The sequence below is a fragment of the Grammomys surdaster genome, unplaced genomic scaffold (genome assembly GCF_004785775.1).
Source record: "Grammomys surdaster isolate TR1022 unplaced genomic scaffold, NIH_TR_1.0 125950, whole genome shotgun sequence".
Taxonomy (NCBI): domain Eukaryota; kingdom Metazoa; phylum Chordata; class Mammalia; order Rodentia; family Muridae; genus Grammomys; species Grammomys surdaster.
This window is the reverse complement of record NW_021620771.1, coordinates 317,158-334,897: the sequence shown is the minus strand read 5'-3', so window position 1 is coordinate 334,897 and position 17,740 is coordinate 317,158. Positions and strand designations below refer to the sequence as shown.

At 41.9% G+C, this 17,740-nt stretch overlaps 2 protein-coding genes across 12 annotated transcripts in view; one reads left to right on the top strand and one right to left on the bottom strand.

Annotated features, from left to right (window-relative positions):
- The window catches only part of Cacna1c (calcium voltage-gated channel subunit alpha1 C), a 604,243-nt gene extending 594,321 nt beyond the window's left edge, over positions 1-9,922 (bottom strand). For 4 of the 5 annotated variants that reach the window (XM_028753517.1, XM_028753518.1, XM_028753520.1 and 1 more), the window contains exon 1: positions 9,597-9,735. In XM_028753517.1, coding sequence (XP_028609350.1) covers positions 9,597-9,735 — 139 coding nt within the window. Of the gene's footprint in view, positions 1-9,596 lie in introns of all 5 variants that reach the window. The other variant, XM_028753516.1, reaches the window with a different exon arrangement.
- Positions 1-17,740, top strand: part of Dcp1b (decapping mRNA 1B) — a 38,374-nt gene that overhangs the window by 10,441 nt on the left and 10,193 nt on the right. For all 7 annotated transcript variants that reach the window (XM_028753541.1, XM_028753539.1, XM_028753540.1 and 4 more), the window contains exons 4-5: positions 12,390-12,456; positions 14,349-14,478. In XM_028753541.1, coding sequence (XP_028609374.1) covers positions 12,390-12,456; positions 14,349-14,478 — 197 coding nt within the window. The remainder of the gene's footprint in view (positions 1-12,389; positions 12,457-14,348; positions 14,479-17,740) is intronic.

Below are 17,740 nucleotides of genomic sequence, written 5' to 3'. Positions count from 1 at the left end.
AAGGTTCGATTCCCAGCACCCACATTGTAGCTCACAGCTGTCTAGAACTGCAGTTTCAAGAGACCCAACATCCTCTTCTGGCTTCCATAAGCACCAGGCAATAATGGTACACACACACACACACAAACACACACAAACACACACAAACACACACACACACGTGTGTGTATTATATAATATGTAAGTAAAATAAAAATAAATCTTTAAAAATGAATGTAGAAGGCTGGAGAGATGGCTCAGTGGTTAAGAGCACTGACTGGTCTTCTAGAGGTCCTGAGTTCAATTCCCAGCAACCACATGGTGGCTCACAACCATCTGTAATAGGATCTGATGCCCTCTTCTGGTGTGTCTAAAGACAGCAATGTACTCACATTAAATAAATAAATAAATAAATAAATAAATAAATAAATAAATAAATAATCTTTTTTTAAAAGTATGTAAAATAAATGAATACTAGTGACCTATCATAATTATTCCTGGTTGCTCTTATTTTGGACAAATAATTGATCTAGCCACTATAGATATTTTGAATTCTTATATATATTTGATTATTCCATAAACTATACCAACATTTTTAATTTCTCTAATGCACTGACTTTAAGAATAGCTTTCCTAAGTTTCACAGGGTCTGTCTGACAGAAAGAGCTGTGTGGAGTTAGTGAGCCCACAGGAAGCCTCACTGTTTCTAAGTCTGCTCAGGATGGTAGTCTGCAGCCCCCTGTGACTGCATCGTCAGTGCAGCTTGTCTGGAGGGACAAGAGTGTGTGTGTAAAGCAAACAGCATGTTTCAGAGTCTTAGCATGAAAGAAAGAAAGAGAGAAAGAAAGAGAGAGAGAGGAAGGAAGGATATAATTTTATATTGGTTAATGTTGAAATGATAGAAATTCGGATAATTGGGCTAAATAAAATGCATTGTTAAATTTACTTGTAGCTTCTTCTTTGTTATTTCTAACTTAAAATGTTAGGCACGATCCACACCTGCGGGTCTTATGCTTCTATTGACAGCCTGCCCTGCTCTTGGTGGCTTCTTACAGATAAGAAAATGGAGGCTGCGGTGGGGGGTTGGGGTACAGCACATGCACCTCTGGCCCTGCCCCTGGTGCTTGTGTTCCACACTCTGCACCACTCCCTCTGCTGTTAAGAATGGGTGCAAATGGAAGCCAGACTCTGGGATGTATGTATGGTTGTTTCTGATGAGTCTCCATATACAAACATGAAATCAGTTCAACAGAGAATTGGAGGCAATGTCTTCTCACGCTTCTGCATTCATTTTGTTCCATTTTGTTCTCCTTACTATCTGCCGCTGGCTGCCTGTGAAACCAGTCATTTGCTCAAGGTTTCTCAGCCCCTGACATCAATTCGAAGAAGGTTTATCACACATGCCTCAGGGTCTGGGTACCTCCCTCTCAAATGTTTCCTCCAGCTCAGAAACTTATGTAACCATTGCATTTGGCTTTCTAATTCTCCAACAATGCCCCTTTGGCCAGGTAGCCTGGCTTTGTGCAGGGTTGGTTTTCATGGTGACTCTCTTCACTGGGGTCTGTACAGACCTCTAGAGATCCTCGGCCTTTTGCCTGCCGCCCAGCTCTTGAGTCGTGTCTACCAGTGCAGTGGACCAGAGCTGGAACAGCTCATGGCAGATTTTCTCACAGGACTTTCTAGACTCATTGGATAAAGAAAAAAAAGTTAATTAGATGAATCTAGAAGAGTGAAATAAGAAAGTAGAAAAATACAAAACTCTCTTCACTTAATTAGTAAAGAAAAAAAAACCTGTGAGTGCATACAGAGAGCAGAGGAAGATGTCAGAAATCTTCCTTTGAGACGAGGTCTCTCACATACTGGAAACTTGTCATGTTCATCAGGATGGCTGGCTTGCCAGCTCATAGAATGCAGCTGTCGTTAATACTTGTCCTTCTCCTCTAGGGCTTGTGGTATGTATGTGCACACCCACGCACAGCTTTTAAAACAAAGGTGTAAAAAGCAAATAAGACAGTTATTAAATCTGGGGTGAAATTGCATGCATTCATTTGTTCAACAAACATTTTCTGTCCGCTAGGCACTGTGTTGGACTTTGTGTTGGTTATCCTAATAAATTCTTGTAACATTTTGTTAGAACTACTATGTTTTGTGTTTGACCAATGAGGATACTAAGCTAGAAAAATCGCTCAGTGGCTAAGAGCACTGGCTGCTCTTCTAGAGGACCGAGTTCAATTCCCAGCATCCACATGGTGGCTCACAACTGTCTGTAACTTCAGTTCCAGGGGCTCCAATTCCCTCTTCTGGCCTCTGTGGGCACCAGGCATGCAAGTGGCATACAGACATACATGGAGGCAAAACACCCATACACATAAATTTTAAAAAATAATAAAAACTCCAAAATGTTTTAAGTGTTGAAATGATGGTATAAAGATTTGGATTTGGGATTTTCAATATTTCTCAGCTGGGCTAAGATTAAGTGCAGATTTTAATTTTTTCAGATTGGAGAGTTACAGGTGAATTCCAGGTTGAATTACAGGTAAAGTATATGAAAATATTTCAACAACAATAACAAAACAACAAGCAAACAAACAAAACCCTCTGAAATCTGAAACACCCTGGTCCCAAGCATTTCTCCTAAAAAACACACAGTTATACTGGCAGCACAAAGCCAGTGTTCATTGGGAAACAGAAAAATAGGTCTATACACTGAAAAATCTCCCCTCTCCTCCCTCCCCCTCTGATCCCTTCGTCTCTTGCCCAGTGATCCCCTTCTTCCTTCCTCATCCCCCCTTCTTACCCTCTCCCATGAACCTCAGGGCCTTTGACATGATGGACAAGCACTGTAACACTTACCCACACCCCAGTGCCCTGATGAGTTAATTGTATTAATTGCACAGTAATGTGAGTCACATGCTAGGGTGAGGAAGAGCAGGTGAGACCCATGTCTCCCTCATCATCTTCATTGACTCTTTGTTTTTGTCACAAAATTCACTTTTTTAAATAGTCAATTTTCTCACAAAGATGCAATTTTCTGTAATTTTAAGTATGTTCTTGATGGCTATTATAAAAAATATAATTTATTCCAGAGCTTTAGCTAAACTGTACACACACACACACACACACACACACACACACACATATACTCACACATCAGCAGTAAGAAAGTAAAATTTACAAGTAAAGGTTGGGCATAATTTGGAAGAAGCATTGCTCACTCTTCTAAGAGTGTGTTCTGTGAAAACTTTGCTCTGCCATTATACCGCCATAAATCAGTAAGCTACTTTGTAGGCATGAGTAATATTTCAAGTCCCTGTGGACAGAGACTGTATCTTATATTTTAATTGTGTTCTGTGATTCCACATGGGCCTGGAAAATTAATGGATCTGGTTAAGAAATAGACATGCAGACTTAAAGTAATTCCCAAATCATTTGTACCAATTGCAGAACCGAGATGTGTGGGTGGGTGGGTGTGAGTGTAAGATATGCCTGATGATTTTGTCTAGCATCCTAATCATCAGTGTGCTTTAGACAAAGCTGTAAAGATATTCTGCATGAAGTGATTGATCTGTAATGGCCATGGGGTTGCCCAGCTTTCAGAAATTCACTAGTCCTCACTTCATGTCAGAGTGACAACCTTGCTTCCTAAACTAATACAAAGCACTAAGCAAGGCTGAACTGTGTGGTCCCCTCATGGATTTGGGTCCATACAGGTCAAAAAAAGGGTATTGAATCCTCTTGAAACTTGTATTACAGATAGTTGTGAACCACCATGTGGGTGCTGGGAACTGAACCTCTGTCCTCTGTAAGAGCAACAAGTGCTCTTAACCACTGAGCCTTCTCTCCAGCCTTCTCTCCAGCCATCTCAAGTAGTAATTTGTAACACTTTTGGGGCCATAGAATCTGATTCCTATTTACTTCTTCTCCCTCCCTCCCTCCCTCCTACCATCCTCCTTCCCCTCTTCAGATATGGTTTTGATGGCCCTTCATGTAGCAGGTATCGTTCTAAGGTTCTAGGGTGTGTCATGTTTCTCCCTCGGAATGTGTACACCATTTTACAGACTTGGATTCTAGATATGCAGTTGAGCTCCTGAAGCCATCCAAGGTCAACACACACCTTCAAAGTCATGAGACAGCGGAAAGTCCTTGCATCCCTTTTAGACAGAAACTTGATATTTGCAAGAATAACAATAGCATGCTTTTCTCTTCCAGATCTGTCTAGTAATATAAGATCCTCACGGGAAACTCACAGAAAGCACAAATAATGTAGAGCAGGAGACAAAGACCTTGACATTTTGTGTTTAGTCAGAATAGGAACCTTATAAATCCAGGCTCTTACTACATGTGGTGTATGTGATTGCTGCTCGTGGTAACCTTCAGGGACTGTGCTGTACTTCTTAATAAAAGAAGTTCCCTTAAAATTAAAACGCATTTTTTGGTCAGAGAATCTCAATTCGTATGTTTAAGCCACCATTTCCATTTCAAGCGAGAGCCAGCCTCTTTCCTATGGCCTGTGCACAGAGCTGATGCCCTTCAGTGAGTGATTAAGGATTGCACGCTCCTTTGACTTAAGCGATGAAACTCGTCACTTGGACCTTACATCCAGAATCACCATTCATTCTGTCAAGACTCTGCCCATGCTAAAAGGATCTAAACTCTAAAGGATACGATTTATGTAAAAACTGGCATTCTATCAATTACAGAAAACTCCAGAAGATGTCAAGTGAGGCAATATTTCACTTTTGAATACTGGATGTCATGATTTTGGTTTCTATGCATTGAGGTAAGACATCTGATAGCTCCGGAAACAGGTTCCTATCTGCACCTCACACCACTTGTGCAAGCCACACTGCTTATCCAGAGCACCCAACCTAAAGACTACACTTCTACTGTAGAATGTTAGAGGACTCATGGGCGGGGTGGGGGGGCCTTACAAAATTTAATGAGCAGGTGACATATTGCGGGGGGGCTTACAGAATTTAATGGGCAGGTTACATACGTGTGTGTGTGTGTGTGTGTGTGTGTGTGTGTGTGTGTGTGTGTGTATACACATGTATACATATGCTCACTCATGGAATAATATGGCATGCTTGGGCAAGAAAGAGTCCATGAGGCAAGGTGATACATCACATGTAGCCCAATGAAATAAACTCTGAGTCAAGTCTTCAGCCATGCAGATGTGAGATTCTCAGCATACAAGGAAATAAGCATTCACATAGTGATGCTCTTTCGATTCATATGCTGCATTTGTGGCTTGTAGTTGTACAATATTTTATATTTTGTTTTAGAGAGCCAAATTTGATATGATAAAAGCCTAAATCTTGGCAGAGAAAAACTGTCTTCCCAAACACTCTCCTCCCTGCTTTATGAGAGAAGCATCCTTCAGTCTTCCTGCCTCAGCATTCAGGGAGTGGGCAGTATGGTTTCAGAGTGTTGTGTGCATTTTGCATTCTATTTTTATATTGCTTATTTTTGTTCAGAAATCACAAGATAATTTCAAATAGTCATGTTCTGGAATCAAGGCTGACTGTGGAAGGAATCTAGTATTTGTTCTATAGTCATTCGTGTTCAGGAGAAAGAAAACAAAGTGGCCACGAGTCATTGCATACACACTCCTAGTCCTCATCTCAGGACACACCTGAAACATAATCTAATTGTTTTCAACATAAAGGGCTTTGGAACATTTGGTATCTCCGGTGTCCACAGTAGATAAAGGTCGGAATGACAGAGGTACAGAGCCTCTGATTCACTCTTCTTCTCCCTGGCTGCATAGCCTCTGTGCCAAGCCTTAGAAGCAGGCCAGTAGTCAGGTGATTTCTAGTTAAACTGTTTCACCAAAGCTGTCCCGTCATCATCAAACACCTGGTCAAATCATGCAACTCAAATATGAGGAAGTCTGTACCTTTGGGATTTTTGTTTGGAGGAGAAAATTTTTGGCCTGTAGGAATATTGTTTTATGTTTAGCTTTAAGCATCACAAACTCTTTAATTATGAGGCAAGATTTATTTCCCTTTGTTGATTCTCATTTGTGATAGTAGGTTTTCAGAGTGTTAGTGGAATAATTAATATGACTTAGGTGGGTGTAAGCTCAAGGTTACAGTTACAGCACATGACTAGCATGTGAGGATAGTAGTTGTTTGCTGTACCAAGTCCTACTGATCATCTGTAAGGAAGAGAAGTGTGCTTTGTCTCTCAGTTGCCAGTGGGAGTCGTCCATCAGGAAGAACAACAGTTGTAATCATAACACTCATAAAGTAAGTACATGAGCCCAGTGCCAAGTCAATAGAACTGTCGTCTCTGAAACCTCACTTCTAATGGCAAAGTCCTGTCACTGCTCCTTACACCTAAGAATGTGAAGTACTTGAAGCAAAGTCACCGCTCAGCACAGTTAGAAGACTGTAGGGCCTTCTGAGGGACAGCTGCCTGCTGTCTGGTAGAGCAGATCACTTGGCAGCAGACTCCAACCTACCTGGTCCATGATGGTTAATTAAGTCAGAACGGATATTAGCCATGGTCAGGGTTATCGGTAGCATAAAGTCTTTGGCTAATTTGACTCAGCAGACACTTGTTGACTGACTACACGTTCAGCTCACTGCACTGCATTGTTGAAGTCCTCCAGGAGCTCGTGGTCTGACCCAGGGAGCAGATGTATAAATGCTTAAGTAGGACTTTTTTTTTTTTTTTGTAGCATAAAGATAAACAAAAAGACTGGGTGCAAAGAAAACTGTGGAAAGTTTGTCCCAGGGACAGTGAAGATTAGGTTGTCATGGATAAATAAGAGCTCAGAGACCTAGGGCAATGGGCTAGGGATCCATTTGGTATTTGTGGCTTAGATTTTGAAAATTACCAGCAAAATTATGAATAAAATGGAGACAAACTTAAGAGGTCAACAGGACGAGTAAACTGTTCCTATTTCTGTTGCTGTTAATCTAGAGTTTTTCTGATTCTTAATTTATTTGGGCATTTCTTTATGCTGCTGAACTTCCTAAAGTAACTTTCCCCTGAGAGAAATACAATGAGGTAGTTAGTGTATGCTGGCGATTCCTCTGCCCTTGATGAGACATCGTTTCCCCATTAAGGAGGGCAGAGATTCTCAGATGAGGAAGTCTCATGACACATGTAACCTTGGTTATAAATGAAATTCTCTAAAAATTCAATACATCCTTTACTTGTAAAGTAACAGGATCTTATGGATAGTTGAAAATGAATATTAATTCAGCTTAACATGATGCTTTGGGTATAAGGTTTTGAACTATTCAGTTTTAATAGCTTTAACTCTGTAAGACAGTTCATTTGTTTGGAGTGAGGAGTTTGTTTTTACTAGTCAGGGTTTCTGCTGTTGGCTCCTAGTGCTCAGTGGTGTTAGTTGCCAATAAATAGCAACCACTTCTTGTCTGCTGTGAACCTTCCAGTGTCCGAAGATCATGGGATCAGGACTGCTGATTTGTGAGTTGCAGTAAAACTATGTCATATGAAAAGAACCAGACCCAAAGCCAGAGATAACAACTCTACAGAGCTGCTCTGAGGCCGTGAAGAGTCTGTTTTACAAGACGTGTCCGTGTTTGGTCAGTAAAGCCAGCGCGGAAGGTGAATGAAAGAACGTTACTTTAAAGGCATTAAAGAGCACACCAAAGGAAGCAGTGTTCAGTCCAGGCATTCCTACTGGGCAGAAGGACAGGACTGACGCAGGGCCAGTCAGCTGCCACAGCCATGGTTTCCCATCTATGGAGCCAGGACAAAGCTCTCAGGTGCCACTCTAGAGCTTCCTGCTGTAAACACCACAGCTTCCCTCCCTCCCCCGCCCCAGACTCCATTACATTCTTATTCTGAAAACCCTGGCCTGAAAAATACAAATCCCAGGTAATCCACAAAGTCAGATGCCATGAAGTCAATCAAGGACAGCATGGCCTACAAAGTAAGAAGCACTCCAGCATAGGTTACATCACAGAACCATCTCTGAGCAAAAGGTAAAGGTGCTTGCTGCCAAGGCTGCTGACCTGAGTTCAGTCCCAGAGTACACACTGTTAAAGGAGAAAGCTGACTCCGGCTGGATGTCCTCTGACCTCCACACACATATGCACAAATACACAAAATGTGATACAAATCAAAGCAAGCCCAAACACAGACTAATTCCAGTCCTTGATAGCCAAGCTTAGAAATCAAATCAAAGCATGTAAAAGGTGTTTTGAGACCTTGTGTATCAATTTGGAGGGATGTGCAGGAGCATATTTTAGAGATAATAGGTAAAATCGGGGGAAATGCTTTGGCTGGCTTGACTCATGGAGCCTTGTGTGGCCGCAGAGGCTCCTGTGAGGAGGAGGAGGAGTCCCTGAGCGCCCCACTCCTAGTGCCTGCAGTTCCCTCATGATTGTCTGTCTCCTCTAAAGCATGCTAGGTCTTTTAGAAGTGTGGGTGCCATGAGTGTGCTTGCCACCTGTCTCTAGAAGTAGACATCTTCAGCTTGCTCAAACACAACCGCTTGAACTGGGTAAACAGGACAGTAAATAAAAAAAATACTGTGTGTGAACAAAGTCCACCAGACAGATGTTTACAGCAGTTATACAGCTGGGTTAGAGCTCTCACTCTCTTGAGAAGGACCAGAACATAGGAGTCTGAAGAGATTTAATTTTTTTGAGTCATCCTCAAATACCCATCCAAGTTGCAGAGCTGATGACGGCCAAGTCCCCAGTGACAAGAGAAAGAGGGCTTCCGAAGGCAAGCTGATGGCCCTTAGACAGCAGTAAGGGAATAGAGGACGAAAGAAAGAGTAGAGGGAGGGAAGGAAGGATGGACAGATAGACGGACAGAAGGATGGAGGGAAGCGCAGGGTGCCTCCAGGAGAGAAAGCGACATCAAGCCAGAGCTCCCATTGAACGCTCTCTCTCCATCTCTTAACACATCTCCACACCACTTGCTAACTCTCTGGCTATGTTATGCTTGCTTTCAAAATTTCAGCCCAAATCTTTATTAAATAGTTTCAAGTTGAAAAGTACTTGACATAAAATAGAGAACAAATGGTAAGTGTCTCTAAGGTCATAATAAATAGAAACATTTATTAGGAGCATAAACAGGATTGGGGGAGGGGTCCTGTGATCATTCATCCCAAATGAACCCCTGTTCTCTACCATTGGAAGTCAGAGGGCCCAAGTGAAAACGTGCGTTTAAATGACATTTGGTCCTGCCTCTGATGACCGCTTACTTGGGCCATTGAAACTTGATTGGCTGTCAAGTTTCCCACGGAAGAAACTGAAGAAGACTCACTGCCATTCTATAGTGGTCAGCTGGCTCACTCTTGTCCGTATGTGCTTACAAACCCTAGATATGGAAGAGATAGGGAAATACTGTTCCCCTCCTTCTTCCTTAAGGAATTGAAAGAACGATGGAAGACAGATATATCACCACAGAAAGGCTATTTTCTCTGGAGAACCGTCCAAACATGGCTTCATGGAAAGGGCAGTGCCAGGCAGAACTTTACAACCGTGCGACAGGAAGTTCCAGTCACACACAAGGGCTTATGTAAACATGCAGGAGCATGTGTTGGGGGACCCTCTAGGCACCTACCTTCTAGGGTAGCTCTCAACGCACTTGTCTTTTTCTCTGCTCCACTTAGGGTTTCTTACCTCCAGGAGAAATGTAGAAACAGTTGAGTTGAGCTTCGTGTACCACCTTGCCCTTGAACTTCCTCTCGGTCTCCTCAGATGTCTGACTGGAGAGCAGCTGGTATGGGGGTGTGGATGGCTGAACAAAGGCCCGAATCATTGTGACTTCTAGTTGGGTACCAACAGCTGATTTCACAACTGAACAAGTATCCCACTTGTAACTTTTCCTTGTACTTTTTAAGAACTCAGAAATGGTTTCTGTGGCCACATTTGAAGGCCATAAAATCTCATATGACCCTATCACTCAGCTGTGAATTTGAGCTTTTGCTTTCAGATTTAGAATTCTGAAAGCACTCCTCTTTCCTTGATTCTTTTCTGCTGCATCGTTCTGACTTTGCCGCTGTGCTCAGACCTATGCAGAGACAAGCCCTTCCTTCCCCAGTGGAGCCCTTGGATGGAAATGTGAAGCAAATGGCTTCTGTCAGCCTGTCAGCTCATCACCTCCTGAAGGCCTGATGAGTTCTGGTCTTTGTATATCAGCACAGGCTGTCTGGCACAGCCTCTTGTGTGGAAGGGTGATAGGCCTGGTGGAGGTGGGGGCCTGGGCCCACGACAGGAGAACTTGAGCTGGAATGTGCACTTCCATGGATTCACAGTGCTGCTGAACTGCAAAACTATTTTAAGGAGAGAAAGCGCAGGCCCAGTCCTCTCTATCTTGGTGCTCCTTTTAGTAGCCAGGAATGGTGGTAAACGTGTGTTTTATCTCTCCCTCTCCCTGCCTATTTAAGTCTTATGTTCAAGCTAAATATTAACTAGATAAAAAAGAGCTGTTTCAGATGATCCCATGTGAATGTTAAAAACCATATTGCCTTATAGATAAATCTTCAAGAGCTTCTAAACAACAATGACAAACCTAGTGTTCCTTCATTCTGCTTTAACACTTGAGGGTTTTCTGTTGTGTTTTTGCCCTAAACCTGTGTCAGCATCTCCAAGTGATGAGGATGTTAAAGGTGTTTGTTTGTGCCAACAGCTCCTTGGCATCCTGTCCTTACAGAGCTCTAGTTCCTTATGTCAGAGGTCACACAGGAGGAAGAATGACACACAGAATGCTTGTTAGTATGGTTTTCTGGTAGGACACCCATTGCCACTTTCTCTGCCACCCGGCTTTAGTGTTTGGTTGCACTGTGGGCTCCTGACCTGCCATTTTGGAAAACTTAGCCTCCATAGAAGGTAAGTTTTCACTATGGTCGAATGGTCCAAAGCACCTTTTGTGACTAAGACCAAAAAAAAAAGAAAAGAAAAACAGTCAGATACACTTCGATTCCTCACAGGGCTGGAGCTGGTGATCCCGCCTGACCTTACAAAAGCAGAGGCCAGGAGTCTGTAGGGAAGCAAGTGGGAAAGAGCCTCAAATCTGAGTTCCCACAGACACGTTTAGTCTTGACACAAAGGCTCTGTTCTGATGTGCAGGAGCTCACAGCGCACTGGTTTGAAGACACTGACGTTCTCATTTTCCTTAGGTTTGTCAGAGTCGTTAGGGCGGATGTTTGTGTTTCTATCTGGGAGAGTAACCAGGTTGAGAAAGCTTGGGGCATCATCTCCCTTTGCCCTCTTCATGTGTAGGTGTCTGAGGCAATGGTCCTGAATTCAGGGGCTGGAGGGATGACTCAGGGGCTAACAGCATTTTAAAAAAAAAAAAAGATTCTGCATGCATTTGATCAGTACAAAATGAAGTTTAAAATCTCAATGATGACTTTTAGCAAGTTAGTAAAGTTTCTTTTTGATACTTGCTTAAAATAGCATTTAAAAGGCATGTCCTGTGCCTTCGGTCATTCTATTAGTCCTACCCTGGACATTGATGAGACTCGTGAGGAGAAAAAGATGCTGTGACCTGACAGAGCTGTCTTCGTGCAGAACAGCTCCCTGCTTTGAAGGACTAATTTTGTGTTTTCCTTTCAAATAATTTTGCTAATTTTCATTGTTCCGTCCTAATATTGCTGTTGTGTCCAGTGAAGTTCTGTTTCATGCTCACATAGTTCATGTGTTGTTTATATGATATTTACTAGATATTTACAGATGTATCCTGCAACTATTTTAACCTGCACTACAGAACTGATAGAGCCAGTTACACACTAAATTTAATAGACAGCTTATTTGAAAAATGGTTAAAATCAACCACAGTTACATTATTTCCATTCATTGCTAACTGGTTACACCATCCTCATACCTAACCTCCCAACATTTGTAAATTTTCTGTACAGACATTATAAAATGAAATTCATTATTAAAATTACATTTTTCTAGTTTCCTATCCTAATAACTCAATAGCCAACTTTTCAGTTAACATGTTCCTTGGAGGAGGAGAGGGAAGGGGGTTTCTAGGCATAGTGTGAGCATCAGGTTTCTGAATATTTAAAAATAAGGATGAAATGTGTTTGTGAAATGTGCAAATGGAATATAGAAACAATGAAGTCTCAAAGCCAAGAAGTTTAGAATCCTGATCTTGTCTTCCCATCTGTAGCCGCTTGTTTAAGGAGCATTCACGCACTGGCTGTTGGGCAGAGGCAGGGAAGCAGGCTTCTGTGTAGGCCCGCAGCAGCACTTCTGATCACATATGCTTTCCCTTTGGCACAGGGTCTCATGGAGCCCTGGCCAAAGTCACTCCAGTGACTACTTTCATCTATTTAATAATTAACTGAATGAATTCATTCTATGACTGATGAATCTATATTTTCCTTTAAGACGGAAAGGGAATTTCTTTCCATTGTGTGGCTTTAAGGTTGCTTACAGCTTGTTTGATGTGTTTTTCCCCAGTGGCCATTTATGGAATTTGGTTTTATGATAAGGAAGAGTGCCAGAGAATTGCGAAACTAATGAAAAAGTAAGTATTAAAAGGCTGAGCATGTCCTAGGAGCTGGCGCTGTGGCTTGTATTTCTAGACATAAGAATCAACACTAGCAGGAAGTGCTTCTCAGCTGTCATCCTCACCATGACCCCCCAGCCCCAGACACTGCTTAGCGTATGAAGAGAGTAAGAAACAGTTTGCCGTGCTTTCTGCAGGTTGGTCCTCAGCTCAGGTGGCTTGTTGCTCTCTCCACATGCTCGTCCACGTGGTGATTTTCTTTGGTATTTTCTTCATTTGTAAATAAGTGGTATTTTCTCTGGAAAGTTATGTGTCCATCAGTAAAATGAACATGCAGAGTCATCCTGAACTGCTAGAGCCTAGAGCCTTTGATACCCTCCACTTCCTTCCTGCCCTTTAACAGCTTTTCTTTTAAACTGTGCTTGTCACTCAGAATTCCCAGATACCGAAAACACCAAGTGCTTAGAATCCTCTTCAGTTCCTGTCTCTGAGAAAGTCAGAGTCAGAGTTCATGTTAGTTTAGCAATCAGTTCACAATCAATCCTCTCTCTCTCTCTCTCTCTCTCTCTCTCTCTCTCTCTCACACACACACACACACACACACACACACACACACACACACACTACTCCGCCCCTTATTAGTCTCTTTCTTACTTGCTGTTCTGAGGTGCTATCTGACTTTGACTTCCCTAATTGCATCAAAAGGAAGCTCAAGTGAGACTGATTGGTGGTCTCTGACCAGTTATGGTCCTGGCTGCTCAGTTTTCCTGCTGTTTATGTAAATAGTCAAAATAATCAGAATTAAGTGCGTTTCCTAATGAAGCTGGGTCTCTCTCTGTCTAGAATAGGTTGGACGTGATGCTCTGCCTGCAAAGAACCAGTATACGTTCCTAAATCCCCAGGCAGTGAAATGAAAAAGTGACCCCCACAGGGAAATGAAAACCAGGGAACACATTTTTATAAATAAAATTGACTCCTGAAACTCCTGCTTTTGAGAGCTAATTTTAGGCAACCAGCTCAAGTCCCAGATGGTGATTAAGTGTGTTCAAACTGGTATTTACCACCATAACAACTAGTTCCTTAAACATTTCATGTTGTTGTAAATTGTGCAAGGGACAATAATAACAGGATTTCATATGGATTAAAAAATACCCTGTAAATCAGCCAAGAGGTCACGGTAAACCTGGAGGCCTTCTGCACTGACTGCCTCACACCTCGGGCAGGAACCTGACTGTTGGTAACAAGGAGCAGTTGATTTGTGTGGGTTCAGATGCATTCTCTAGTGAGAATGAAATCTGTTGGTAACTTCACAGGTCTTACTTTACCATTAACTTTGTAGTTAACCTAAGAATCCGAGCTGAAAATCAAAGCACACAAAGAAAAGGCTTTAAAAAAAAATGTTTCCTTGTAACATTTAGGACCATGGGGTCAGAGTTAGGATGGGACCTTTATGGTATTTCTAAATTGCCAAAGAACTACAAGGTCCACATTGCTTCACCTCACAGCATTTCGGAAGGAAGGGACTCTCTGTACCGTGCTACTCATCCCTGTTGAATGTTCTGTTGAAGGCTTCCTCCACAGTCAGCAGCAGACGCTCTGTGGCTATAGTGTAAAAGCAGCCGTGACTGATGTGTCCAGCGGTGAGGAGGCCTCTGTCAGTTATTCTCTTTATAAACACGTGGGGCAGGCTAGAGTCCGAAGGTCACAGCTTCTTGACTCCTAAATGTGCCCTGGATATGCATATGTAGCCTGTTGACTCAGGACCTTTCCTCTCATTTTCTGTTTCAAATGCTTAAGCGGTCCTTCTAAGATGGTTCTAGAGGGATGAAAACCCTTGGGAGAGAGCCAGAGTAATAAATAGCATTGTTTTTGACTTTAGTTTCCTGAATCACAGCTTCCCGTTTTTCTAGCCTCACTCAGTGCGAGCAGTTGAAAGCCTGTCATGGAGCTGGATCCTCCACAGTGACCCTGAGTTCAGGAGAGGGCCGAGAAGTCGATATCCTGCAGATGCTCACCAAGGCCAAGGATGAGTACACCAAGGTGAGCCTCCTCTCCCTTATGATGATACCACGGTGACAAAGACTGCCACTGAGAAGGACAGCAGGTGAAGTAACATAGCAGGATGTAGATGGTTTGCCTGTTAAGTAAATTAGAGGGAGCCTAAGAAATCAGTAGCCTTCATACAAACTGTATTCCGTTAGAGGGCCTGCTAGATCTACAGTGCCATGTGCAAACCATATGTGTGTCTTCACTGGTAGGGTGGGCCTGTAATCCCAGCATTTGGGAAACTGAAACAGGAGGATGGCGAGTTTCACATTAGCCTGGACTACATAGTGAAACATTTCATAACACAAAGCATGAGCCCCAGCAACACAGCTTGGTAGGTAAGGACACCTGCCACCAAGTTTCACGACCTGAGTTGGGTCCTTGGGATCCACATGGTGGAAGGAGGGAACCAACTTCCACAAGGTGTCCTCTTCTGAGCTCCACACATGTGCTGTGATACTCCCTCCCAAGGAATAAATAGAAGGTAATTTAAAAAGTGTAAATTAAAACAAAAGGCATAAAAGTAGACTTGAATAGACAGAAGTATATGCTCTGTTCTAACATATATGTTAGCTAAGGATATATATTACATATTATATATATGATATATAATATACATTATATTTTATATATGTTATATTTATATATATATATGATTGAATGTAAAGATGTCAGCTATCCTTTAGTCTATAAATTTGGGGTGATTTTAAATAAATGCTGCTGTTTTATTCTGTTCGTGGAGCAGACAAGCTGATTATAAGGGAAAATAGACAAGAAAGAGTAGCAGGCTTGGGGCTGTAAACACAGCATTGTTACAGGAGATGGAGTAGGGGCCGTGAAGCAGGCTTTACTTGATGCTAAAGGTTGGTTATGAACATGTAGGGTCCTGTGCATTGTTGGTGTTCATACATAGTAGCCAGATGGACCAACAGTATAGGTGAAGCCAAGATTTTTTTGTTTGCTTGTTTTGTTTGTTTTTTGAGACAGGGTTTCTCCGTGTAGCCCTGGCTGTCCTGGAACTCACTCTGTAGACCAGGCTAGCCTCAAACTCTCGAACTCTCGAACTCTCGAACTCAGAAATCCGCCTGCCTCTGCCTCCCAAGTGCTGGGATTAAAAGCGTGCACCACTACCACCCGGCTGAAGCCAAGATTTATAGATCAAGTTTATGGTATAATAAAGAACTGTTTCAGCTCAGTTATACAAATAGATTCTTAATTAAAGAGTGTTGAGTCAACTGGTACCCATTTGGAAAAGTACAGAATTCAAACTGTACCTCAAACTAAATCTCAGGATAAATGTCAAATATGTTAGAAAATGCAGGTTCCAGAAGAAAATGTACTTGGATCTCTTTGCAATCTAGGAAAAGAGAAATCTTCCTAGCTGTGTCTTAAAACTCAAAAACCAATTAATTTTAGCTATATAAAAAAATTAACATTTTGCAAATTAAAAAAACACAAAATTAAATTTTGTAACAAATGAGAAGAAATATTCACACCTAAAAACTAGGAATGGGTTAAGATCCCTAAAAATTGAAATAAAAAAGATTAACACTCTAGAAAAATGATCAAAATAAAATAAAAGTAAGAAAAAATAATCTTAGATTGGGAAACTGGGTAAGAAATAAGAAAATGTACCTGAATATTACATTTTGACACAATTAAAAAAATCATGCCTTCAAGTCACATTGTTTGAACAGTCAGTAGATTATACTGTAAAGATGAAAAGATCAACAAATTAGGAACTTAATTCAGTGGTCTTGTCATTAGTAGGAATATTGGCTTTATAATTTTTCAGTTGTTACAAATACAATAAATGAAAAAAATTACATTAGTATTCCTGGAGCCAAACCTTGGCATTAGAGAAGAAAATCAAACTAAGTTAAAGCTGCATCCTAAGTATTAAGTGGAGTTTGCAAAATTAGTTCATGTTTTGTTAAATAAAAACTACAGAGTCCTGATTCCCTGAAAAGGCTCAGAAATGATGACACCCAGCAGCAGTAAGCATCTCTGTTGCCCTGGGTTATTTCTTCCTAAGGTGTCAGCGCTCTTTGAAGAAGTTCCTGGTTGCTGGACCAATGGGATCCTATGTAGTGGGCACTGCAGCCAGCTTACAAGAGCACCACTAGAACCCAGCAGCAGTGTAGACAGAGTGCTGGAGTGGAATTTTGTTTAGTAATCCATGATACCATGGTGATGGTGAGAGAGACAGCGTGGACCAGTGCTACCAAAAATAAACTATTGCTGTCTTGTTTTGAAAGTACTCAAACACCAAACCTGCCTCTGACACTGATATTTAATTGATTGTGCACACAAGTACACACAGTCAGAAACAAGCCACAGTTCATATGTGAAGGTCAGAGGACAGCTTTCAGAAGTCAAGTCCCTCTGTCCTGTGGGTTGTGGGTTCTGGGAACAAGCTAAGGTCATTGATGACCCCAGGAATTAGACTCAGGCGGCCGGTAGCCAGGCCCCTTTCTCCCACTAGTTGTCGAATATGTGTCACCTGATAACACTCCCTCTGTACACTGTGCTTGGTAGTGAACTCTTGGGGTCTTCAGACTTTCCATACCATGGTCTTGGGAGTATTCTCTAAGCATTGAAACTAGCGTTGCTTCCTGAATGCGTCTTCCTGCCTTTCCTCCCCTTCTGCAGCTCCAAACGAGGTGAGCCTTTTAAGGTCCATCTCCTACCGTCCCATCACAGGAGCCACACCCAGCCTCCCCAGCTGGATGCTTGCAAGGGCTCTCCTTTTAGCATAAGCCCTGTGCTGTCTGTGCTGTCACCTCTCATGTACCATGTATGCATATTAGATGCACGAAGACAGTGTGCAGACCAAAGAGGTCTGGTATGAAAAAGTGGGAAATGGAAACAGTAATAAAAAAAAAAAATCACAGGATTTTTTTTTCCTCAGAATTCTTGTGAAGTGCATCTCCATTTTTGGACATGTTTAAGGAGACATAGTGGAGATGTTGTAAAAGAATCCATGTCTCTTGATAAGAATTAAACAAAGACTTCTGAGATCCTTTTTGACTCTGGAATTTGGTGGGGAGTTCAGTTTCATTTTTAGATTATGTTTTTAATCTCAATTAAAAAGTAAAATTTGTATAAATAAAGTCATACAGCATGAGAGTATGATACATACACATTGCGGAGTGGCTAAATCAAGTGAGTGAGCACATACTTACCTTATGTGCTTAGCATGACCTTATGTTATTACTGCCTTACGTGCTTAGCATGACCTTACGTTATTATTATT